Raw genomic sequence first — 27,207 nt, 5'->3', positions numbered from 1 at the left:
ATGCTACAAAAAGTTAAATAGTCAGACATTAAAAATTGCACAACTGTTACGTCCTTCTTTGCTGCTGCTGAGTTCAGTTTAAGCCTGTTGTTTATTTTATGGTAAAATTAAATTACATTCTTTTCTTCAAGTGTTGAGCAGTTCCAAATGTGGCTTCTTAGTCAAAGAATCCATTCTTACTGTGGCCAAAAAGCCTCCCTTTCATTCAAATGAATCATTTCCCCTAATTAGCAGGGAAGAATCCGGAACTAATTAACTAAAAGATCTGAGATGTCTTCTAAATGCTTTGGGCAACATGTTAAACAAAAAAAACTGTGTGACAGGGGCACCTGGGTGGCTCAGTGGATTAAGCGTCTGACTTTGGCTCAGGTCATGATCTCACAGCTCTTGGGTTCGAGCCCTGTGTCGGACTCTGTGCTGACAGCTCAGAGCCTGGAGCCCGCTTCGGATTCTGTGTCTCCCTCTCACTGCACCTCCTCCGTTCACACTCTGTCTCTCTCTCAAAAATAAATAAACACTAAAAAAAATTTAAAAAAGAAGAAGACTGTGTGACAAATAATATCATTTTGCAGACCAGCCATTTCAGGAAGGGGGAGGGGTTTGAGTCAATGGAAAAGCACAGGCTCTGGGATCAAAAGTACAAGTTTTCCTGTTTACTACCCACATGTCCTGGGAGAAATAACTTAATGTCTTGGGGCCTCAGGTTTCTTGTGGATGAAGTAGAAGTAGTACTCCTGTGCCTACTTCCAGGGCTGGTTCTTGGGACCAAATGGAACCCTGGATATAACAGTGTTTTGTAAATGCCACAGGACCACTCAATAGCAAACTGCAATTATTCAGCAATTGGGTTGGTTTGGGGACAATGAAAGAAGTCCTTGTGTTTTGCATTTAGCTCTCAGACCACATCATGCCACTGAGGGAACCTCACATCAACACCCTGCTTAAATCCCAGCTACCCCACGAAGGGCACCAAATGGTCACTCGGGCTTTAGGAATAGATTGACCTCACAGTATTTCCTTTTTTCTCCACAGCGACTCCCCTGGAACTGTGACAAGCATATCAAACTCCACCAACAAGAAACTAGGGGACATTTTATGAAGTTATACTTGAACCTAGAAGCCTCTGTGTTTCAGTTAAAGACAGACTTGGAAATGATAAAAAGGTGCCTTAACAATTTTATCATGATTCCAGCAGAGGGAGACAGGGCTGCACTGACTCCGCACAGGATCAGTGATGTAATTGATAGATTGACATAACAAACAGCCTTTCTTCCTTCCTTCTTTCCTTTCTAATCAGATGACTGTAGTCATAATTAAAAAGAAAATTTTTAATGTTTATTTATTTTGAGAGAGAGAGAGCAAGCAGGGGAGGGGCGGAGAGAGAAGGAGAGAGAAAATCCCAAGTAGACTCTGTGCTATAAGAGCAGAGCCCCATGTGGGTCTGGATCTCACAAACCATGAGATCATGACCTGAGCTGATATCAAGACTCGGGTGCTTTACTGACTGAGCCATCCAGGCGCCCCTGTAGTCATAATTTAAATATCACTAGGTGGAGAAAATATATGGCTGAAGGCCCTTATGAATTCAGCTGTACTTGCAAAACACTTCTAAAATGGGTTCGCATTTTATCGATCATAGAAGCCACTAAGGCAGTTGGAAACAGCAGCAAAGGCAGGTCGTGCATTAGTCTTCACAGTGCACAGACTTCACGCCTGTGGTGAGTACCACTGGTGGCTGAGCCAGCTTTCACCCTGTTTTCCTCCTTCCTGAGTCACAGTTCCAGTTTCGTTCAAGCATCTGCTCCATTTCCAATCCAGAGGTGGATCCTGATTATTCCAAGTCAATCAGATCACATTTTCCCCAGTGAAGGTAGCGGTCCAGCGATGGACTTTTGACCTTACTTGGCCCAGTCAAACTTAAGGGAAGGGCTTCTCTTCCATGCTCTGGGAAGAGGTGTTCTCTCTTTCTCTCCCACTGGATATGAATAAGGAAACTTATTGCTGTTGGCAGCCATATTGCAACCATGAGTAAGGAAACAGAAAACACATAAAAGAATGAAAGAAGGAAAGAACCTGAATTGTTGTTTTTTAAGAACCTGAGTTTTTGATGACACCACTAAATCAAACAAACCTGCAGCCTGGATTTCTTGTTTTGTGAGATAATACATTCCTTTTTAAGCCTGCTTGAGTCAAGCCTCTATTTTTTGCAGATATAGTATCTGTATAGATTGATGGACTCCCTTGGCTTTTGCCAAAGTCACCCAGTAGTCTTCAGTCCATTGGGTGGACTGAAATAGTGGTTGAGGACCACTACTTTTAATTTTTTATTTTTAAAAAAAATTCCAGTTTAGTTAACATACAGTGTTATATTAGTTTCAGGTGCACAATGTTGTGATTCAACAATTCTATACATTACTCAGTGCTCACCATGATAAATGCACTCCTTAATCTCCATCACCGAATTCGCCCATCCCCCCAACTCCCCTCTGGTAACCATCAGTTTGTACTCTGTAGTTAAGATTCGTTTCTTGAGAGGCACTACTTTTGACTACTTTTTAAACGATCTATTGCTTTTCCACAGGTCACTTGTTGAGAAGGTTGTTGCGAATTATTTCAGTGATATCATTCTTTTCATTGACATAGCACTTTATAGATACTTATTATTTATTGCTAGTCCTAGATGGATCTGTGGCTTAGAAGGATTATTCCAAATGAGAGATTGCAGTACAGCAAGTCAAAACATATCCAAAGTCACCCAAGATGTGAAAATACTGAAAATACTGAAAATACTCTGTATGTCATAAGTGCTCTTCTCATTACTCGTTTTAGTCTGATGGAGGAAAAAATTCAAGTCATCTAAAATGGCAAACCATGATAGTTTAAAAAAAATAGGAATTGTTAGTGCTGCCTTCCTTCATTCTCTGTTTCAAGGGTGGGAAACTATATATGTGTTTTTCTTACTGATTCTATTGCTAGTTGGTGTTCATAACTTCTAATCAAATTAAACTAAAAATTACATTTTAAAAACTCACTTGTGGCTCCTACTGGAAAGAACTTGACAAAACAGGAAGTAGGGGTTGCCTCATAAGAAAGAGACTGAGTGCCCAACCTCCTAAGGATTTTGGCCAAATGTCTGAGAGATTGTTCAGAGAATCACCAGATAAGCATTCATGAAACATGTATTTGTCTAAGCATTCATGAAACATTTCTTTTTTGACCATAATTATGAGAAATAGAGAATCAAAAAGGAATGTAATTTTTCAACCAACAGTGTACAAAGTCTTGTGCTGGGTGCTGCTGTGATGAAAAGATGAATAAGATACAGTTAATGACATTTTATATTGCCCTTAGACAAAGAAGGCTAGTACAGTGTATGTGAAATAAGTAGCCAACCATTTTAGACAGTAGATAATTAAATGCTAACCTGGAGCTAACCTTGGAGGACCTGGGTGGCTCAGTTGGTTACGTGTCTGACTTTGGCTCAGGTCATGATCTTGCAGTTTGTGAGTTGGAGCCCCATGTTGGGCTCTGTGCTGACAGCTCGGAGCCTGGAGCCTGCTTCAGATTCTCTCTGCCCCTCTCCCACTCATACTCTCTCTCAGTCTCTCAAAAAAAAAAAACATTTAAGAAAATGCCGTTTGCAGTACAGAATAAGTGATACCAGTACACAGAGAGAGAGAGAACTTAAGATGAGTTATTGTGATCAGGAGAGGTTATTTTATAAAAACGATGAGTTACATAGGATGGGTTTGGATGAACTTTCAAGGCGAGAGAAAAAAATTTTTGTTTCAAACATTGTTGAACGTTTTCCTATCAATACATGAGTATCTGAAATTGTTTCCTATATTTTGAAATGCTTCAGAATTAAACTTAGAAAAAATTTAAATGTATTTATGTATTTTCTTCCTTAGGAAATAAAAGCATTGGGCATTTAATATGTTCATTATTCATTCACTAAATATTTATTGAGCACCTCCTGTGAGCCAGCTAAGATTCTAAATGATGAGCAAAAGAGATATGCCTCATTGATGACTGAAATCTTGTTCAGGGAGATAACAGTAAATGAGTAATTAGAAAAGGGAAAGAACAGATATGAAATCTGTTTATCACAGGAGCCACTAGGGCATCTCTTATCTCTGATTTCCCTCCTTGCAAACTTTAGTCCAAAGCTGGGAAACCACATTTAGACACTGAGCTCAGAGTCAGAGCAAAATTGGTGTGCATGTAGAGAATGTTCTGGAGTGAGTAACTTGGAAACAGTTCATGAAGGCCCAGGGCCATTGTCTTGGAGCAACCAGGAGTGTGGTGTCTGAAGTTGACCCTCTTGGTCTGTGAGTGCCTTGGGCATGGAGTGTTGGGCTGGTTCTGAGGGCCAGAGGCAAGGAGACACTTGAAGAGCTTAGAAGAAGCAATGAGAAAGCAAACTAGCCTCAACTACTGCCTGTTCCTTTCTCCACTGAAGGAATTACTACCCTGGAGTTCCTGCATTGATGTAGAGAAGGCCATGATAATTGAGGAATAAAAAAAGAAATTAGAAAGAGAGATTGTCATGCTAAATAAAGGAAAAGGAGGATTTGGTCAAAAACAGTGGTTTTTAGGGGCGCCTGGGTGGCTCAGTTGGTTAAGCGGCCGACTTCGGCTCAGGTCACGATCTCGCGGTCCGTGAGTTCGAGCCCCGCATCAGGCTCTGGGCAGATGGCTCAGAGCCTGGAGCCTGTTTCCGATTCTGTGTCTCCCTCTCTCTCTGCCCCTCCCCCGTTCATGCTCTGTCTCTCTCTGTCTCAAAAATAAATAAACGTTAAAAAAAAAAAATTAAAAAAAAAAAAAAACAAAAAAAAAACCAGTGGTTTTTAAAATTGGTCTGGAAATACTATACTTGAGTAGGTCAGTCTGGGTCCTCGATAAGCCTTGGATCATGATTTCTAACCCCTCTACCTTCCTGAATCCGGATGTTAGCCCCAACTGGTGCTCTTAGACCACATATACTCTTTATAAACCCCTCTTATGTCCTTGTCTTGCAAAAATGTGATGGATATTCTCTGCAATAGAGTCACATGGTGTTGATGGGAGAAAAAACATTTATTAAGAACACTTATAAGTAGGGTGGCACCTAGGTGGCTCATTCGGATAAGCGTCCCATTCTTAATCTCAACTTAGGTCTTGATCTCATGGTCAAGCCCCACCATGGGCTCCACACTGGGTGTGCAACCTACTTAAAAATAAATAAATAAATAAATAAATAAATAAATAAATAAAAGAACACCTATAAGTAGGGAAGTAGCAAAGTGCACATGACTTTTTGAGCCCTCATGATCCCCCCAAGAAGGGTGCTTGGGCTGGGTATGGTTGGCTAGGTCCAAATACAGAAAGGGCTCTAAGACAGGGTTCCTCCCCTTAGGGCTCTGCCATTGGAGCTTTCTGGTGGGGGAAGTGGCCTAATTGGGAAGGCTGGGCATCTAGCATCAGCCAGTCCTTCCATTGAGCTAACTCAGACCTGCTGAGCTGGCTCTCTGCTAAGCTACTGAGAGAAGATTGGAAATGCATATTTGAGGCCATCTAGATTTGCTCTCTTTGGTTATGCCCAGGGTCCTCCAAACAAGAAAGAAATTCATTTTCCAAAATGAGCATCAAAGAGCCATTTGATGGTCCCTTCAATGACTTCTCCACCTGGAGATTTTTATGTACTCAGCCCCAGAATCTTTCTTCTTTGCCACTTTGGCTCTTCAGGTCAGCAACTCCCCACCAATGATCTAACCATGCTTGGCTTGCATTGACTTCTGGAGACATCACATATTCTGCCTTTATTTCTATATGTTGAATTATTTTCAACATCTATTTATTGAGTGCTGTTAAGGGATAATTTATATAAGAAGATCTAATCACAACTTTCATATAACTATGACACATGTCAAAGTTTTTATTTAACTCATTAATTGGTTAAAGGACCAATAAGATATTACAACTAGTACATTTGAGGATTTGATTTATAGAGATTTGTATTCTCTACTGGAAAAAAAGAATAATTTGCATAGTTATGGGCAGAAAAAATATATTACTGTCAGTTTTCTACATGTTAATGTCTACTGTTATGACGTTGTAAAATAACCTGGTCAACGACAATCAAAGGCCACATCGTTATAGAATGAGGAGGGTCCACTGGACAAAGCTTTGCATTCTATTGTAAGGACACGCAATAATCTCTTTCGACCATTTCAATATCTGACAGCTTTTCCTGACAGATTTCCTTCCCCCTGTGATCATACATAATTTCAAAGATTATTCTTGGTCACCAAAAAAAGCTGGTCACATTAGGTTCGGCTGATTACTTAAAATAGGGGCATCAAGATTGTTGATTGATCAGAGAGGCCTCTTTCAGCTTGCTTTGCAAAATCTAGGGTAATACAGCATCAAATGGTACCAAGTTAACTCCTACCTACAAGTTATCATAAGGAATCTTAGACTGGACTTTGAAAAGCATGTCTTATTTGTTGTCCCAAGATCCTCCACCAGCCTTTAGCTGCAGTACCTTTGGGCAAGTTCCTCTCTTCCTGAGGTTTTGAAAACTACCCCAATGGCTTACCTTTGAAATGACCTTTCTTACTACCTAAAAAGGGTGGTCCCTATAAACTGGTCCAGGCCAGTTTTCCTCAGAGGACTTTGCAGACGTTGACTCCATAATTACAGCCTAATTTTGTTCTTTATTTTTTAAATTAATTTATTTTTAAAAGATTTTATTTTTAAGTAGTCTCTACACCCAACATGAGGCTTTAACTCACAAGCCCGAGATCAAGAGTCATGCACTACCCACTGAGCCAGGCAGGTGCCCCCAAACTTTGTTATTTAAAATGGCTTGTCACATCTAGTCAACTGAGTATGACGATGACAATATTTCAGGCAAGGCCTTGCTTGCACAATGGAGTCTTTTAGTTATATTCTGGCAAAAAGGAGGACAGATTCTTATTGAACATATATAAATAACTGTATTGAAAAGTAAAGAGACTAGGTAAGTTTCTGAATTCCAAGGAGGGTAATTGACTGTTGGTGAGAATCATATATCATTTTTAAATGTCTCATTTTAGTTTACAACAGCAGAATTTACAAAATTATTGTGAATAGCATAGAGCATAAAAAGAAAAAGAAAAGGCTTCTTTACACATCCAGTAGATAGAGCATTAAAGCAAATCAACGATATTCCAAATAACCTCAATAAAATTTCCTACAGTAATTGGTTCAATCTTATATAATTAATTCTCATTCTGATGGATGTCGGGTTAGCAGTTTCATGAAACTGTCTGCTTTTCAACTATAAAGAGGCCTGGAAATCCCAACTAACTTCTGCTAAAATTCTCTGAAAATTATCCAAGCCATGTCAGCCAAGATTTGAAGAGTCAGTAGTTTGAAGGACCTTGTACTGTCTTCTTCCATGAGATTCTGAGACTGCTTTTCTTTGATGAAGACACAAACTCTGGCCAGTTGATTATAGCGGTCTTTTGAACAAAAAAAAAAGAAAAGAAAAACTATGATGTTTAAAAAATTCAGCTGAAGAGGCATGGCTCAGTCGGTTAAGCGTCTGACTCTTGATTTTGGCTCAGGTCATGAATCTCACAGTTTGAGAGTTTGAGCCTAGCATTGGTCTCTGAACCAAAAGTGCAGGGCCTGCTTGGGATTCTCTCCCTCTCTCTACCCCTTCCCTGCTCTCTCTCTCTCTCTCTCAAAATAAATAAACAATAAAAGAAATTCAACTGAGTATATTTTGAAGATCTTATTGCTTTTATTCAATGATTCATGAATCAAGCAACATCTAATCTAGTAGCTAGGAAAGAGCTCTGAGGAGTTCTATAAAATGAGAGATTTGTAGAAGCAGAAGTGCAGTGTAGGTGGGCGACAAGGAAGTTATACTTGACAAAAAAGTGGACTGGTTAGGGGTGCCTGGGTGGCTCAGTTGGTTAAGTGGCGACTTCAGCTCGGGTCATGCTCTCGTGGTCCATGAGTTTGAGTGGTCCATGAGTTTGAGCGATCCATGAGTTTGAGCCCCATGTCGGGCTCTGTGCTGACAGCTCGGAGCCTGGAGCCTGCTTGTGATTCTGCGTCTCCCTCTCTCTCTGTTCCTCTCCTGCTCACACTCTGTCTCTCTAAAAAAGAAATAGACATTAAAAAAAAATTTTTTTTAAGTGGGCTGGTTACTGCAAGGTTGCTTTTTTTTTTTAGGGGATGACAAGGGTCTGTCAGGTAGATTACCTAACTAGTGCTAATTAGGCGATTCCTGATTGACTGATTTAAGATTCCATTTCTGGGGGCTCCTGGGTGGCACAGTTGGTTAAGTGTCAAACTCTTGACTTCAGCTCAGGTAATGATCTCACAGTTCCTGAGTTCGAACCCTACATTGGGCTCTGCGCGAACAGTGCAGAGCCTGCTTAGGATTCTCTCTCTCCCTCTCTCTGCCCCTCCCCTGCTGGTGTGCTCACTGTCTCTCTCTCCCTCTTTCTCAAAATAAACAAAACTTAAAAAAAAAAAAAAAGATTCCATTTCTGGGAGAGCTGAAACTAAGTCTTGATTTGGTGACATGGAGCTTAGCCTAAGTGACTCCATTTTGGGCCCGTTGTTTTTAACAATAGATAACACAGACTTAATGGCTACTGTTAATTTATTTCTGGTATTTTTTTTAATGTGAAAAGTCTAGAGAAGTTCATAATACAAATAATACAGCTGACAAGAAAATTTAGTTCTTTCTGTGCAAATGAAGACAAAAAAGCCTCTTCCCCACTAGCCCTCCCAACCTCAGCCATATAGAAAACCTGCCCAGGTAGGAAGCCCAGAGGTTCTGTGGATTCAGCATAGGAAGGAGTGGGGGCGGAGCGCTGTACAAATCCAGCCTTCAGCTAAAGCAAATAATAATGGCCGGAAGCTTAAAATAGATCCAGGGAGGAGCTCATTAACTTGGCATAGGAAGTGGTTCAGCACCTCTGGCATTTCTCATTTTGGAAATTGCTTTGGTCCATTTTCCTTCTATTCACTGGACCAGAAAATACAGACCTTTACTAACATACTCACAGCATCTGATGATGAACTAATTTAGACTGGTCGAAATAATTGTTCGACAGGAACACAGGGCTTCAACCTCAGTTCAGAAAATCCCTGACATCTGACGTAGGAGGATTTATAGGTTTAGTGGAAATTGCTTTCTCCTGCTCTCCAGATTACATACTGTGGGTTGATTTTTTTTTTTTTTTTGCATGAGTAAACATCCTTGTAATAATGAACAGACCAATAATGTCTTAAGAGAGAAAAAGAACATCCTTTTCCTTTTTGCTGTTTCTTGAGAGAACTGTTTGGATTTGGAAACCCATGTTGGCTGTTCAGAATATGAAAGTTGGCATCTTCCTGTTGTGGTGGGGATGGGTTTTGGCCACTGAAAGCAGAGTGCATTGGCGAAGAAGAGAAGTACACGAGATGTCTAAGAAGGGCAGGTGAGTGGACTTTTAGGGATAGAGCTAATGGTATTGTTCCAGAATCATTTCCATAATACTGTGTTTTATGTGGATGCCTTTCCCCACTTTTCCCTTTGTTCTCCTGCTTCCTATCTTTTAGGAAGTTAGAATTATGTTGTTGTTTTTTAATGATGCTAGATTAGATATAGTGCTATCGTTGCATATTCTTAAATCTCTTATGAATTGTCCTGGGTGAAAGATAGACTCTGGGAAAAAAGAATATATGTACGTTTTTTAAAAAATTAAGGGCATTTATTGGATGTCTGCATCCTAGGTGGAAACAAGTCTGCAAATTCCATGGGACCTCTAATTAGTGAAAATGATTCTGTTAGTTCTAATTATTTCGGTTAGATTTGTGGGTCCTTTTAAACATCTTTTAAAAGAAAAGGCAGCTTTCTTCAAGCTGTCTGGCTGGATGGATCATTGGATCATCCCCTACCCGTAAGCGGAAAGGGTGCAAGGATGGACCTGCCTGCAGACCGGACCCTTGCTCGATGCCAACGGTATGCGCCACCCTGGCTGAAGTGGTGTCCGAGCGGCATCTTAGGCAGAAACACACACCCTCTGACACTCGGCCTCTCAGGCAGCTCTGATGACGGTGCTGGTGATTAAGTGCACACTTGCACACCTGCTTGCCCGACATTTATCAATAAAATAGCCCATTTGGAGAAAACCTAATCCAGCTCTCTTTACTGATGAGGAAATAGAGGCAGTAAGGGCATCGTGACTCTCAGTTTCTTTATCGGCATTGGGTCCAAATTAAGCTTCAGGGCTCCTTATCTCTGGATGTAAATACAAATAGAGGTCAGAAATATCAATTTATGTGAAAGGAAATCCAGCTTTCTAGCGTTCAGGGCTAATGAGAGAGCTGGGTATCCAGCTCCTCCATGTCCCCCTCCTGGGTCTTGAGAGCCTCCTAACCCCCCACAGGCTTCCGAACAGCCAGCTATGACTCACAGCACTTGTTTCGGGATATTTTAGCAACATCGCAAAGCTAGGAGCTGAAATATCCGGGGATCGCGGTAAGTCCTGGACGCTGAGGGGGACTGCTGTGTACAAGCCATATGCCCTGGTTCTGTCAGAGTCAGGAGTTGCTTGGGCAGACAGTGGAATTCGTGGAGCGCTACAGCCATAGAGATTATCTGAACCAAATGTGCTCATGAGGATTAAAAGCAGCAACAGCAACAAACCCTATTGGTTGTCGTCAAAAACTTCTCAGCCTCTCTCCTAAACCAGAGTTGGAGTGGCGACCAGTTGGTAAATACCAATGATGAAGAGAAGTCCCAGAGAGCGAAACAGATTTTCTTTAAAAAAAAATTTACTTAAAAGAACTTTCTTTTTTTATTATGAAAGTTATACATGACCATTATTTAACATTTTAAAAAATGGGAAAAAATGTTTTAGAAACACACAAAAACCACCCATAATCCCTAAGCTCAGAAGTTTATGGGTATTAATGTTAACATTTTTGTGCATTTTCTTTCAATCTTTTATTATTATTTTTTTTTCTAAGCATGTCCTGGGTATTGACTAGTTTGGGATTATTCTATACGTCCAGTTTTGTAAACTCATTATATTTATATGGTTTTGTCTGCATGTTTACTTATTTAATGTCTACATAATTATCACTTGAGTGACTGCGTTATAATGCATAATGTACCACCATTTAAGTATTATAAATATTATACATGAATATCTTTGTATATAAGAATAGTTGTTTACATACATGTTTATTTTTAAGTGAGCTCTATCCTCAACATAGGGCTTGAACTCAAGACCCTGGGCTAGTCACATGCTCTACTGACTGAGCCAGCCAGATGCCCCTACATATGTGATTTTTTTAATTAGAATAGGCTCCTAGAAGTGGCACAAGAATCTTAAATCTCCAAATATATTTGGCCGAACTGTTTTCCAGATTGGTGGATCCAATTTATATATCCACCAACCAGATTAAGTTTTAATTTGCCTAAATTTTTATTATTTTATTTATTAAAAATTTTTTTAATGTTTATTTTTGAAAGAGAGAGAGAGAGAGAGAGACAGCGCAAGCAGGGAAGGGGCAGAGAGAGAGGGAGATGCAGAATCCAGAGCAGGCTCCAGGCTCTGAGCTGTCAGCACAGAGCCCGACGTGGGACTCGAACTCATGAACTGTGAGATCATGACCTGAGCCGAAGTCAGACACTTAACCGACTGAGCCACCTAGGTACCCATATGTAACCTAAATTTTTAAAGGGATCACTTAATTTCATCCAGAATCTAAACTCATAAGATGCTAGTAGTTTGTATCCAGGCTTCTTTTCGTAATTTATCCTAATGGAATGGGAAGCAAGATGAACACACTCACAGAACAGGGTGAGGCAAGTGCGGTGTCTATGGTGCAAAATTGAAGGAGGCGCTTGCATGATCCTGAGAGCGCCTCCTTAGGTTTTTTTCTCACTTGCCTCACTGTAGTCTCCACCCTGGCAAATCATTCAAGTGTTTTTCCCCTCCAGATCTCCATGGGAGGCACATCCAGGTGGAGTTCCTTTCACAAATCCATGCTTGGTAAACATCAGAATGTCAGGGCATTGAGCAATGTTTCCAGGATGAATCAATAGTTATTGTCTCTCTCTCCTCCCTGGAGGAATGGAGGCATAACCTGTCTACACCGCAGGCCCTGGGACAAATGCCAGCTCTTGCTCTGGGAGGGCAAACTGATCTACCAGAAGCCGGAAGTACTGTTACTATACTTGCTTTGCTATGCTAAAGAATTCAAGTTGATTCTGAAGGTAAAGAGGGTCCGAGTTGCTTCAGCGGACTTCCATTTTTGGAGAGATCACACTGGTAGCAGTATGGTGGGAGGCTGGAAAGAGTGCTAGAGGGGAGACAGAGAAAGTAATCCAGAGTCTATGCCTTAGCCCAGGTGAGGGATGCTGATAGCCGGGAGTAGGATATTTGTGGAAAGAACAGGACTAGGGGAGATGGATTTGAGAGCTTTAAGGGGCTAGAATTGTCAGAATTAGCTTGGGTGGAAGACTAGTAGGTAGATGGATTGTGTGACTGGGTAGAGGGTGGTGCCAGGGAAAGGAGACAGGAGGAGGGGCAGATCTGGGGGGAAAGAGGTGTTCTGTACGAGCATGTGGATGTGGATGTGCCTTCACAAGATGCTAAGAGATAGCTGTCCAGTCGGAAGCTATAGGTCCACAGCTCAGGATGGAAATCAAGCTGGGGGATGTAGATTTAACAGGAGTCCTCACAGGAGGTGGTAGGTGAGGCGACCCGAAGACACCATGTTGCATGAAATAAGAATAGGATCAAGGACAGAACCTTAGGGAAGAGCAACATTTAAGGAGAGGACAGAGGAAAAAGCCTTGGTGAAGGACACCGGAAATGAGGGACCAAAGAAGTGGGCACATGATTGAGTAGAGGGGTGTCAAAGAGGCCAAGACAGCCATTTATTCAAGAGTTGTCAGATGCTTGTTATGGGCCCAACACCACACTGGGCAATGAGTGCTTCATCGGTGACTAAATCGGATACAGGTTTTGCCCTCAAGAGGCTTACACACCAGAGAGGCATTCCGGCGAAGTGTTAAGTTTCCAGAAGGGGGTAGTGAACAATAGGGTCAGATCACACAAAAACACAGCAGCCAAGAGCCACTGACGACGTCAGAGAAGAGAAGAGCAGGGCGGTGGGTTGAAGAGCGGGGAGAAGATGGGGCGAGTAGAGGTAACTCGTACAAGCAACTCAGCTGTGCCCAGAAAGGCTGCGACTGGTGAGGTTGGCAGGCGAGAGCTTTCAGGCCAGAAGAGACCCAGCGGGTTCACGTGATGAAGCAAGGAAGCCAGGGGAAAGGTGGTGATGAGGCAAGAGCCATTTGCTCTCAAATCCCTGTCCTGACAAAGCACAAGCCACTTAATTACGAACTGGGTCTCTGATTGCCCAGAGTGTCTTGGAATTTGATTTTGTCCTGTGTAAGTGCTGTCCACTCTTCATCTTGTCCCCCAATTCTCCAGATGGTTTGCTCGAACTTTTGACTCTCTTTGTGCTCCTGGTTCTTGTCCAGTTATTACCTTTCACTCAGTCTTGTTTTCTGAGGCCTGTGCTCAGGCTGCTCCCATGCTCATGACGCCCTCCTTCCCTTTCCTCTCTCTCCTGCTCATTTCTTTTCCTGCTCCTATGCTTACCAGAGACGTCACTTTCTTGGAGGAGCCTTCCTGGCCCTCCTCCACCCCTGCCTCTCAGTCTCAACTGGGCGACTTGGGAGTTTCCACAGCCCAGTCTGTACCATCTCAGAGGACTAATCTCTCAGCATTAGCACTTCCTCCTCATCTGCCTCGGCTTCTAGACGATGAGCTCCTTGAGGGCTGTGTTAGTCTGCTCAGGCTACCATAATGAATTACCACAGACTGGGTGGCTTAAACAATAGACAGTTATTTTCTCACAGGTCTGGAGGCTAGATATCCATAGTCAAGGTGCCAGCAAATTTGGTTTCTAGTGAAAGCTCTCTTCCTGGCTTATAGACAACCACCTTCTTGCTCTGTCCTTACATGGTCTTTCTTCTGCAGTTGCCAGCAGGGGCAGAGGGGGCATCTCTGGTGTCTTCCTCTTCTTGTAAGGACATGAGTCCTATTGGATCACAGCCCCATTACTATGATCTCATTGAACTGTAATTACTTCCCTATAGGCCCTATCTCCAAATATATTCACACTGGGAGTTAGGGTTTTAACATATGGATGGGGGGGGGGGGGTCACAGTCCAGTCCATAACAAGGACTCCACTAGCACCTTTATCCTTGTCTCCCCAAGTTCAAGTACAATATCGGATACATGATAGATACTCAAGAAGTGTTAAGCATGAATAAATGAGTTCTGATTTTTGCTATTCCTGTACTTTATTCGCCCCACAAACATGTACTCACTACATTATGCTTCAGGTACTGTGCCCAGGGCTTGGTGGAGGCAATGGTGATCCCTTGAGATGCTGAGTTTAGTGGAGGTGACAGACATTTAATCAAATAATTTTTACAGAATGTCAGAATTTCAAGGACCTTAGAAATCCCTTCATTTTAAAGATGAGAAGAGAAAAGCCCCCAGATGTACAATACCTGTGGCAGGGTCATGAAAAATCCCTTCAGAATTCCACATCCCTCTTTTCTCCATGTCCAGTGCCCTCTTCTCACCATCATAAAGTGAGAACAGGACATTACATTGACAGATGTAAGGTTCAGGTTGAACTATATGAAAATATTTTTCTAGGTCAAAACCAGTTGAATGTCAGCCGTTTTATGTGGTTCAAACATTTTCTGGCTTAATCTTTGTAGCAATCTTGTAAAGTTAGTATTATTTCCCCATTTTATGGAAAATTGAGGCACAGAAAGATCAAGTAACTTCCCCAAGGTTTACAGCTAGTTTGTGGCTACCCTGAGATTCACACTGAAGTCTGACTGGTGACAAACCTGAGCCCCTTCCCATACTATAAGCTGCCTCACTTCAAACAAGTGATTGTGACTTATAATTGCTATGACATCAAGTCCCCTTGTGGGCCTTTACTACTCACTCTTCTAGGCCTGGTCCTGCTCCACTTCCAGGTGAGAGGGCGAGATGTGGGGTAAGTGGACAAGTTCACTTAGTCACTTCACTTATCAAAATGCGTTGCAGGCTGGCTCCTTGACAAACATACCCTTTATTTGCATGCTTATTTTGGTCTTGGTTTTTTTATTTTTAAAATAGTTTTTTTTTTTTAATTTTAGAGAGAGAAAGAGAGTGTGAAGTGCAGGGGAGAGGGACAGAGGGAGAGAAGAGAGAATCTTAAATGGGCTCTACCTCAGCAAGGAGCCTGATGTGGGGCTCGATCGCACAACCCTGGGATCATAACCTGAGCCAAAATCAAGAGTTGGACACTCAACCTACTGAACCATCCAGGAACCCCTGGTTTTGTTTTTGTAAAAGCGGATATATTTAATTAGTGATGGGAATTCCACTCAAAAGACATTTATTGAGAGCCTAAAGTGTTCAAAGGCATGTAGGTACACGGTGGATAGTATATGATCAGTAAACAAAGTTTGCTCATAAAGGGGGTAGCATTGGAAATAGAGACAGATCTCTACAAGGTCAAAGGTGGTATCTAGAAAGTAGCTGAAGAACTATAATAAATGGGAAAAATACAACCTGAGAATTCTGATAAAGAGAATAGGTAGAAAAAAAATCAAAGCTTTAAATTAAAAGAAAGCAATCCAGTGTCTTCAAATGGGAAGGCATAGGAAATTTATGTTGGGACGTATGTAGAAGATAAAAGAGACGATCTAGGTCAAGATTTTACGAGAGACGCAGGGTGACAAGCATGTTCTTGCTGTGCCCTGTCACTGAGGGTGATAGCAGCCCAGGCCTGTGTGCCAAGGACCTGCCAGGAGTCTGTCATGGTGGCAAGAAGAAGGCTTGATCAGATGACCTTGAGCTAGGACTCTGAGACAAGATCAGAAGGCAAATGAAATTGGGCTGGTCCACCCACACCAGACACAATCCCTGCTGTCTTTTGGTTCCAGGAAGCTCAGGTCTCCCACAGGTGTGCAGACCTTAGGTGTCCATGAGTATACACATCCTGTATTAGTCAGGGTTGTCCAGAGAAATAGAACCAGTAGGATGCATGTGATATGTATCTATCTGTATATATGGTATTACATAGATATATTGTGTGATGTACTGAAATATATACGTATGTATGGAGGGAGAGGTGGGGAGGAGGATTTATTCCTTTGAAAGAATTGGCTCATGTGGTTGTGGGGGCTACCGAGTCTGAAACTTACGGGGAAGATAGCAGTCCAGAAATTCAGTGGCAGATGATGTTGCATCTTGAGTCTGAAGACAGTCTGGAGGCAGAATTCCCTCTTCCTCAGCGGACTCAGCATTTTCGCTTAAGGCCTTCATCTGATAGGATGAGACCCACCCACACCATGAAGAGCAACCTGCTTTGCTAAAAGTCTGCTGATGTAAATGTTAATCACATGTTTAAAAATACCTCACTGTAACATCCGGGCTTGTATTTAACCAAAAACTGGGTACCATGGCCTAGCAAAGTTGACATATAAAATTACCCATCACACATTCTTAGAGGTTGTGGTTTGAAAAGCAGATTATCGGTTACTTACCCAAAATTCCACTTAATAAGAAATCAAAAGAAATGAACTATTTATACCCAAGGAAAAATACAGAATACTTATTCACTACGTGGAAAAATGCACAGCCTCTATAGCAATTCAAGAAATGTAATATAAATAACATTATGATAACATCCTTATTAGATAAATAAAAGTTAAAAGCACACGGACACACACACTCACATATACCCTGTGCTGGGGGGTCTGCGAGGAAGCCAAAACCATATTTGTGGGGCTCTGCCAGTGGACTGACCCTTTCCACATTGCCATCCACCCATAGGGCTAGAGCTATAAAGTGCCTTTAGTACCATAGGGATGATGACTTCTGGAACAGACTTGAAAGGTCTCCAAGCTCCCCCATGACCCAATCCCTTATTTCGCAGCAGAGGAAACAGAAACTAATAGCAGAAACGTGTGGTGTTCTGTCAACAGCCAGAAAAGCTGGGGCTTGAGACCGTGTGCTGGCAGGTATCTTCCCTGCTAGGTCAATGCCTCGGAGAGCAATGTGTACAAAATATCATAGCAGGGTTCCTGGGGTGGCTCAGTTGGGTAAGCATCTGTCTTCGGCTCCGGTCATGATCTTCTGGGTCGTGGGTTCGAGCTCCATGTAGGGCTCTGTGCTGACGCTTGGAGCTTGGAGGCTGCTTCAGATTCTGTGTCTCCCTCTCTCTCTGCCCCTCCCTTGCTCATGCTCCATCTCTCTCTGTCTCCCAAAAATAAAGAAATGTTTAAAAACTTCTTTTACTTAAAAAACAACAACAACAACAACAACATATCCTAGCAGCCTTACTCATGGTGGGCACACTGGAAAGCAGCCCCGTGTTCAGTCACAGGTAAGCAGCAGAGCAAACTTGGCTGGTCTGGCCCATGTCTCCTCCCCAACCTCCCTTCTAGTGCCACATGGACCTCCTTGCTGCTCCTGGGGCACACTGTGCAGCCCCACTTCATGGCCTCTGTCCACTCTTTTCTGGCATTGGGAGGTTGCTTTCTCATCTTCTTCAGGCCTCTGCTTGATTGTCACTTTCAGGGAAATGTTCGCTGGCCATCCATATAAAACAGACAGCTAAGTGCCCGCTCCCAAGCCCTTATCCTACTTACCATCATAGCTCTGAATTTATGTTCCCTTAAGGTAAGGTGGAACCCTGGCTGTGCCCGTGATGATTTCCTTTGAAGTTTTGGCTTGGGCAGGCACAGTTACAGGCAACCCCGAGAATCCATCACCAAAGCCCCTCAGCTAGATGGGGCAGTGGTGGCAAGACTGGCTCCAAACGATAAGAAGGCTCGGCTTTGGGACTTGGAGCTGCCACATAGTCACTCCATGACTTTAGACAAGTCACTTGACATCCTCAAGTCTGTTTCTTCTGTCAAGTGGAGTCAATTATGTCTGTCACCTCAGGGTTATTGTAAGGACTGTGTGAGCCAAACTATGGGAAAGCGCTTCAGATGTTGTAAAGCTCAGGAAACCCCTGAAGACCTTGGGCCCCACCTATGCCATCTTGTCATGGGCATGGATAAGAAGCTCCTGTGCAGACTGTCATTCCACTGGACCCCCTTAGGGCTCGTCTCTGCTTTGAGGACAGTTATGCTACGCACATCACCCAGTGACTCTCCCCGGATATGCCAAATGGAGGCCCCACCCAGGGAAAGGAGATCAGTTTAGGGTTTAGGATGTCTTGCTCTGTCTGAGCTCTCACTGGTTTCACACCATTGACGTAATGGGACACAGCAACGTTCCTAAGTTGTCTTTGTAATCAAAGTTCTAGCACATGGCCAGGAGACAACCTGGAGCGTAACTTCCGCAGTTTTCATGATACCCTTTGTTCTTTGTCACTATCAAGAAGCATTTTCCCATCTTCAGTTTTCTGGCCTCTCTCTTATTTTCCAGATTTTCTCTGCTGCATAATCCTTAAGTTTCCCAAGCTGTAATACATCTGGGTCTGTAGGCTTACGTTCCATTAAAAAAGCTAGAACAGTAAGTGGTTCTTGGCAGAGGAGGTTTGAAAGCTACTGATGGCTGGGTCCCACCCCTGGTGTGCGGTGTGGCTTGGGAAGTTTCAAGTTCCTCGGGTGACCCCAAAGTGCATTCATACTGAGATACCCTGAGTTAGATGACCTCATGCCAGCATTTTCACCATGCTGGGCAGCAACTATTTCTTTTCACTGCTCCCTTCCCAATGCGAAGGCCAGTCTCTCTGATGGAGATTGGATTCTATTAGCAGACTCCCAGCCTGACCCTTACCATTTGTTAACATTGCTGCCTACCCACCAAGCAGTGTATTTCCCTCTGCTGACTCTTCTGGCTCAGAATACTTTAGGGAAAGCTCCTTGTCTTTAGCACCTTTCTTGAGTCGCACCTCGTTTAAGCCTTGGCCTCCTTGGCACATTTCTCGCAGGTCCATTCAACTCTTTAGGATACACCTTTAGGTTTATGTTTCTCCTTTTATATTTTGTACGTGTTTTTGTGAAATCTGATTTCTTCACACTGCCGGGAGCTGGGGCTACAGAGATGTACGAGAGAGATCCCACCCTGATATAGCTCACAGTGAAGTGCGTGAAGTGGTCGGAAGGCCCCTGGCCACACAGGCTGGTGCACATTCTAATAAGGCATGTGAAGAAGAGAAGTGTTGATTTGGGCGGGAAGGATGGAAACCTAGGAATTCTTCCAGGAAGAGGTAATACTTGATCTGGGAACACAAGGCATTGTCTAGGTAAGGAGTATGAAGAATGGAGGCAAGGAACTTCCAGACAGATGGGACAGCAGGAGCAAAGGCATAGAGGTGTAACCAGCAGCTTTGGGAGACAGAAGTGGGGGGAGCTGAGGCAGAGAAAGAGCCTTTATGTATACGTGGCTATTACACATGCCACGAAAACAAGAGTGTTTCCATTAGCTAGTTGAAAAGATTCCTTCCTTGTCAAAATTAAGTTCTCTATCTTCTCAGAGGTGACCTCATCAGCAAAGTGAAGTATAACTTATCAGGTGCTCTGCTCTTAGCCAAATGAGGGAGACGTCCAGCAGACCCCTTGCTCATCATGGGTTCCCAACCCTGCTCTACCTAACCTTTGAGAGAGTTCTGAGATGTGCTTTGGGAAAACACCATCCACACACGAGCTGACTAGGAACTATAAGAAGGAAATGTCAGGATGTACCATAGGTCAGAACTTTTCATTCTTTCCAAAAGGATAGGATGAACATGGGTGTTCAAAAAATGTACAGCCCAAAACTTTACTGCCCCCACAGCTGTTTCAAATGTTATCCTATATCATCATCACTTGGGACATGTCTGTGCTTTCTCCATAACTTCCCAGAGGCTCATTCAATAAATGTGTGGGCATCGATTTTGCGCTGAGTCCATGCTAGCTCTTATGTGAGGGAAAGATAAGCTTAGACCTTTTACATCTAACCCAAATTCCAGGCAATCAGAGATAAATCTTCCAACAAGACACTGTACTGACCTTACTTCCAACCCTTGGAGCCAGACCCTCTGGATTTGACTCCTGGATCCATCACTTTAGCAAGTTACTGAGACCCTCTGTGTCTTAGTTTCCTCATGTATAAAATGGGAATAATGATAAAGCCTACCTCAAGGTTATGAGGACTAACCCTAGATAATACATGTAATGTAAGTTAGCATAGTACCTGACAGATAGTAAGCACTGTTGGTTATTCCTATTATTTTCTGTGTGTCATACTTCGTTTCAAGATTAATAATCAGGGGTGCCTGGCTGGCTCAGTCAGTAGAGTGTGTGACTGTTGATCTGGAGGTTGTGAATTCAAGCCCCACATTGGATGTGGAGCCTACTTTTTAAAAAATGAACAATCATACTTCTGGCTGGTAAAAAGATGCCAATGCCATGTAGAAGATTTCATGATATATTGCAACTTGAGTTTAAAAGCAAATTACAGTATCTCCTCTTTTTCTCTCTTTCTCCTTTCAAAGGATGAGGGTATAAACAGATGGCAAAGATTATTTCTTTCTTTTATTTATTTATTATTCATTTTTGAGAAAAAGAGAGAGTGTAAGCAGTGGAAGGGCAGAGAGAGAGGGAGAGTTTCAAGCAGGTTCCACGCTGTCGACACAGAACCCAATGTGGGGCTCGAACTCATGAAACTGTGCGATCATGACCTGACCATGACCTCTCGAAATCAGGAGTCCAATGCTTAACTGACGAGCCACCCAGGCACCCTGGCAAAGATTATTTTTGAATGGTTTTTATTTTCTCCTTTATTTTATAATTTTTAAAACATGGGCACATAAGGGAAAAAATGTTATTTAAAAATATTAAACATCAATGAAAAAGACTTTAAGAATCCTGTTTATCAGTCTTTTCTAGGCTAGAATCTAGGCTTCACGATGGGAAAGGCAGTGGCGTCTCAGAGCCCAGTTCTGTTTCAGGCTGGCCCAAAGCCAAAGAAAGAACTGGGTCGAGCTCAATTTCCATTCTGAGCCCTTCTTTCAGTTCCTCCTGTTTCCCTTTTCAGATGCCCATCTAGGGGGCCATTTCCTTCCTTCAATTAACATGCGTTGAGAGCCCACAGGAACCCAGCACTGTACAAGGTACTAAAGATAAGACTCTGCCTTTGGTGGCCTGTGGTCTCATCCTGTCCCTGCCGACCATCAGTTGTGATGACCAGTAGCCCAAGGAGCAGCCCTCCCTCCAATCTTAGCTTTTCCCTATGCCTGGGACCCACTCTTGGGACCCACTCCTGCCGAGCTCCTGCCTCTGTTCCACTTTGCTACAGATGACATAATCCCTATGCATCAGCCCGGTGTGTGTGCATCATTCGAGTCCTGGCAGAAAACAGCAGTGCTCTCAAAAGGGCTTAAACAATAATTGAACAAAGGGACTACTCGCAGAGCTGTGGCCAAGGTTCAGGGAACCAACCAGGACTAGGAACAGAAGGAAGCCATGACTACCCACAGGCCTGGAGGGGAAATAGTATTATTGGAAATTATTGAAGATACTGTGATTATCTGTAGTTACAGAGCAACACAGACATTGCTAGTCCCTGGCATTGGAGCAGGAAGAGATTGAGGAACAAATGCCCTGCTCTGTCATCTCCTGCCAGTGCCCATGTGGCTGAATCCACAAGCCAGATGGCAAGGATGCCCAAGTGATACAGTCCACCTGGCAATGTGTTACTCTCTGTAGTAAAGGTTTTGTGGTAGATTCAAGTAAAGAGTGGCATCAATTTCTGATCTGCCTAAGGGGGAGAGGTTTACCTTTTGGTAAACCAAGGGGGGAGAGGTTTTTAAGTCAGATCTCCTCAGACCAGTCTAAGTAATTAATCCTCCAAATCCCTGCTCCTGTGAGTACTGGGAAAATGCTCAGCAAAAGGCTAAATCAATGCAGTGAAGCGTCATAGTTTTGTTTTTTTCATTCATATTTTATCCTGACAATATTGGTAGTAGATCTGAAGGGTGAGGAGTACTTTGTTGATTTGAGTGCCTAGACTGTCTCTAGCATGCCTTTGTTTTTAATGTTCGTCGTACACAGAGACAGAAGCACACAAAGATGCCAGCAGACAAGGCAAGCATGGCCATCAACACATGCACACCATTCTAAAGATGTCTCTTCCTCACACGTCACCTGGGGTGATTTTCAGCAGCAGTCCCCACCCCTGGTCCATTTGCTGGAGGCAGAAGGTGGGGGACCAGAGGAAAGGAGAACTGGAAAGGAAAAATGGCGGGGCTCCTGGCTTCAGCTGGGTGAGAGAGAGGATGAGGGAGGCGACGGGGACCAGCTTTCCTCCTCTCGAAGTCCCTAGCTTCTTCCTCCCTTACATCCGTAAGCAGCGTAGCTTGGTCCTGGTTCACTAGTTCAAATTCTTTCCCCGACGTGCTTCCTTTGCTGTGAGCACATTAATTCCCTTACTTTGGAAGGAAACTTCCTTACCAGCTCAGTAACGACAGTGACTTCTTCCATTTGTGTACCTTTTAGAGTTTGAAGAGTACTTGCACACACATTACCTCATTTATTCCTCACACCCCTTGTCAGGTCACAGAGCTTTACCTTCTATCAGTTAAGGGAACTGAGTCTCAGGAAACAAGGCGCCTAAGGTACCACGCGGACAGCGTCAGAGTGAAGGTCAGAGCCCTGGTTTTCTGTCTCCCCGCCACATTTTTTTCTCCCCACAATGATGAAGGTTTCTTCAGGAAAGAAGATGGCAAAGGACTTAAAGGTGGACATAGTTAAAAAGGAGGAAACCATATATATTGAGAATAAAATGAGCCAGGGCAGTGGCTCTTAAAGTGTTGTCTCCAGATCAGGGACATCAGGGGCATCCGGGAGCTTCTTAGAGGTGCAAATTCTTGAGCCTCAGCCCAGACATACTGAATCAGAAACATCAGAAGAAACGGGAGTTTCAGGAACCTAGGTTTGAAGAGGCCCTCCAAGAGATACTGATGCATGCCACAGTTTGGGAACCACTGCATCCAGGGGAAAGGTGTGTGTGATGGCACCCTGAAGAGAACACATGACTGGTGTTAGCCTAAGGAGGAGCAGGGAAGGTAGTCAGTTATTTCTGTGGATTCCAGAGATGGTGTTGATGGCTGGATGAAGACCATTCAAGGCCATTGAACCATTGCCTATAATAGCAGAAAACTAGAAACAATTCAAATATCTACCAATTGAGGACGGTCATGTGAATTACAGTGCATCCATGTAGTGGATGCTATGTAGTACAAAACAGAACAAGAGGCTTGGGATAATTAGATATGGAAAAAAATCCAAAGAATAGTTAAATAAAGAAAAAAAGAAAAAGTAGGAGAGTTTATATGTTAACTTTGGGTTTTAAAAAGGGGAGAACTGGGGCGCCTGAGTGGCTCAGTCGGTTAAGCGGCCGACTTCGGCTCAGGTCATGATCTCACAGTCTGTGAGTTCGAGCCCCGCGTCGGGCTCTGTGCTGACAGCTCAGAGCCTGGAGCCTGTTTCAGATTCTGTGTCTCCCTCTCTCTGACCCTCCCCCGTTCATGTTCTGACTCTCTCTGTCTCAAAAATAAATAAACGTTAAAAAAATTTTTTTAAATAAAAAAATAAAAAGGGGAGAACTAAGGACATATATTTGTATTTACTTGTACCTACAAGAAACCTTGCAAAGAAGAAATCATTCAGAGAGATACCTGGGGATGGGAGAAATGTGGTAGAGGCAGAGATGGGAGGGAAACTTTTCACTGCATTTCCGTTTCTAAAATTGTCCAACCCCGTAAATACGTTACCTATTTAGAAAACATAAAAATAAATAAAAATTGCCCTAGGTGTAATCCAGCAGCAGAACAAGAAGCTGCCTCTGATGGAATAAGGATGGTGGACATTTCCAAGGGCAAATCCATGCTCTTTCCACAGAATGGGCCAACAGAGGTCAAGGGTACCAAGCTCTACCCACACCCACTTCCTCTCCCCCTCTAGCTCAAACCCTCCCGGAATGGCCATGGTGCTTTGGAGGGGGATAGACTTCTTAGTAAGGCCAGGACCAGCAGTTATCAGCATTAGCTACACATTAAAATCATCTGGGAAGCTTTTAAGAATACTAATTGCCAGACCCCATTCCCAGAGCACCCAAATCCAAAATTCTGAGGTGGGGCCTGGGCATTGGTGTTTTTAAAGCTCCTCAGTTATGATGCTAAACTACTGTCTTGGACCTTCTGGGTCAGTTCATTTCTCTAAAAAGCTGGAGAGAGGGAAAGAAGATATCCAATAGCTTAAAAGAAGAAATCATACATCCCATCGAACCTGTCAGGATCACATCTGAATGCAAGAAATTTTTTTATCTGCTTTGATTGGAATATGTGCTCAACCCATTTCTCCCCTCTTGGCAGTCCAATTCTGAAACGAAGTCCCGATATCACCAAGTCGCCACTGACAAAATCAGAGCAGCTTCTCAGGATAGATGACCACGATTTCAGCATGAGGCCTGGCTTTGGAGGTATGAGCCACAACTCGCCGTGGTTGTCTTCTCTTTTCGGGTCTGTTCACCTATGCCTGGGTATAAACCAAAGCAAGGGACCACTCAGCTTTGCTCTCCCCTGGTCAGGTCCATCTCTGTCGTGCTTGGTGGCCAAGATGGAACCCACAGTGTCTTCTGAGCATCACCCCTGCCCAGCCCCACCGTGGGCCCTGCTAAACACATTCTCAGAAGGTGCCTGTTGGCCGATGGCAAGGGTAGGCTAGCTGAGCAGTCCTCAGACCACTACTCCTGATAAGGAAGGCTTGGGATCAGTGAGGCCAGCAGCTGGCTGCGGGAAGGACAAGGGGAAGATGGGGCTGCTACATCCCAAAGCTGCCTCCTGAAAATACTCTGAAACCACAACCTTGGACTAAATTCATTCTCATCCGGGAGCTGGCAGATGGAATGAGGGGTGTGTATCTGAGGGCAGAGTGTGGTCTGCTGGATTTAATTAAATGAAAATAGCTTGAGAAAATAATGATCTAGAGCAGGGAGGGATGTCATGGCACTTTGAAGCTTAGCCTGCAGCTGCCAGATTTCAGCCTGCTCAGTGTCAAATAGGGTTTTCATCTACATGGGTTTCTTCCTGCAATAAAAAATGTATTTTAGAAACCGTCCTCATGTTTTTATTTCTTCTAGCCACCTCGACCCAAAGAATAAACAGATTCTAGAAGGGAGTCTTTATTAATCTGTAACCTGCTGCTGTTAGATCCAAACCTACCTCAATCCATGATAATCTGAGTCTGCTCCATGCCTGCCCCCCATGCCTGAAAGCAGGGAGGAAAAGGGGCAGCAATCTACTTCTCCTTCTCTTTATGGATAGTAAGATTTCATGGCTTAGAAATGCCAAAGGCCACCCTATTGCATCATGTTGCCCTTGGAAGCTACCCATCCTGTGGCAAAGGTACAGATGTGTGGGCTTGGCCAATGACCTGAATGTGGCTTTGGTTCTGGGTGCCTATTAACCAGGTAGAGCCTTTCTCATGGCCAGAGACACTGGCTTCTGTGACACAAGAGGCTGCAAAATCAGGAGTCAAATATAAAAAATAAAGTGCATAACCCCATGCTAAGGAGTAACTCCTTAGATTAGACTCAGCTTTGAGCTAGGTCTTCATTGTATCTTTAGATAAGTATGTGCAACCAAAGAAGAAAGCTTTATATTAACCTCATCATCTCAGAATCACCTGAATGATTCAGATAAAGAAAAATTAAAAAAAAAATATTTACTTATTTTTGAGAGAGAGAGAGAGAAAGCGAGCACAAGCGGGGGTGGGGGAGAGAATGAGGGAGAGGGAGAGAGAATCCCAAGCAGGCTCTGCACTGTCAGCGTAGAGCCCAATATGGGGTTCAAACTCACAAACCACAAGATCATGACTCTAGCTGAAGTTAGACACTTAACCAACTGAGCCACCCATATGCCCCAAAACTTCTTTCTTTTAAACCTTTGTTGGAATATTCCAGGGAGGCAGCCTATGATCCAACCCTTTGATTTCTGGCTTCATTTGAGCTTGAAATGTGGGGACACCAAACCTTCAATCTGACAGGAAACTGAGGAAACTGGGGCTCCAGGGGGGAAATGCTCCTATGCCTGTCTTTTCTATAGTGAAAATTCAAATAGAATAAATGCTTTTGCCATGCCCCATTTGCAGGTCCGGCCATTCCTGTGGGTGTGGATGTGCAGGTGGAGAGCTTGGACAGCATCTCAGAGGTCGACATGGTAAAGTGCTTCTTTTTCTAGGGCTGCAGCAGGTGGATTCACACAGGGCCTATGCTGGGCCAGGAGGTCCACACACTCGAATTCACTGGGTCTCACAACTCTCTGGCTACGGGAATGCCCACACTCATTTTATAGGTGGCTCAGGAAGGTTAGCACACTTGCCAAAAACCACCCAATTGCAATGAAGCAGAGCCTGGTGACAAAGCCAATCTCCCTCCCGTGCCTTTTGCCGTCGGGATGGTTCTCTGGGCAAAGGCTCTCAAACATAAACTGTAGGGTCCGCGGTTGTAGCTGCCAGATATCCTACAACTGTAGATCCTATATCTGGCTGCAGAAATGCAGATGACTTGCTGAAAAGTGTCCCTTTTTTTCCTTTTTAATGAGTTTAGGTGGAAAAATGGAATGTTCTACAACTCCCCGACTTACAGGACTTTTTACAGCCTTCGCTTAGTTTGGGTTCTCCAAAAAGCAGACTTGAGAGAAGCATTCTAGCACAAGTTGAGAGGTGATCCCAGGAAAATCGAGAAGAGAGTGGGGGAAGGTGAGATGAGGGTGGGGAGGAAGCACATAGACCTGAGCCTCAAGCCAGTTACTACTAGGAATCTCAGTCCCAGTGGGGGTACTCCAGGAGTCAACAGCCAACACGCCTCACGGTTATCCCAGCTGAGGGGCCAAGGAGCTGGGGTGCTTAGCTGGTCCCGCCCAGCCCCCCACTAGCCCCGGTATGTTGAGGGTCACAAGCGCTGACAGTAGCACCTTGTCAGTGTGGAGGCACTTGGCAGGGGATGGGGTGGGTCTCAGGGACACGGGTTCTGCTAGCGGTCTCTCCCTGTGTCCCTCCCCTGCAGTCCCCCTCCTACTGTAGCAAACCCCGGGGACTGGAAGCAAGACCTCTACTCTGCTGTTGCATTCTCAGCCGCTGA

General features: G+C 43.6%; 1 protein-coding gene across 2 annotated transcripts in view; it reads left to right on the top strand.

Annotated features, from left to right (window-relative positions):
• Positions 1 to 27,207, top strand: part of GABRR1 (gamma-aminobutyric acid type A receptor subunit rho1) — a 37,158-nt gene that overhangs the window by 490 nt on the left and 9,461 nt on the right. The window contains exons 1-3 of one of the 2 annotated variants that reach the window (XM_058734694.1): positions 9,229 to 9,467; positions 24,440 to 24,546; positions 26,217 to 26,284. In XM_058734694.1, coding sequence (XP_058590677.1) covers positions 9,346 to 9,467; positions 24,440 to 24,546; positions 26,217 to 26,284 — 297 coding nt within the window. In that variant the 5' untranslated portion in view covers positions 9,229 to 9,345. Of the gene's footprint in view, positions 1 to 9,228; positions 9,468 to 24,439; positions 24,547 to 26,216; positions 26,285 to 27,207 lie in introns of those variants that run through there. The other variant, XM_058734695.1, reaches the window with a different exon arrangement.

Source organism: Neofelis nebulosa, chromosome 6 (genome assembly GCF_028018385.1).
Source record: "Neofelis nebulosa isolate mNeoNeb1 chromosome 6, mNeoNeb1.pri, whole genome shotgun sequence".
In the NCBI taxonomy this organism is placed as follows: domain Eukaryota; kingdom Metazoa; phylum Chordata; class Mammalia; order Carnivora; family Felidae; genus Neofelis; species Neofelis nebulosa.
Note: the sequence above shows the minus strand (reverse complement) of the source record. Positions and strands in the feature narration are given on the sequence as shown.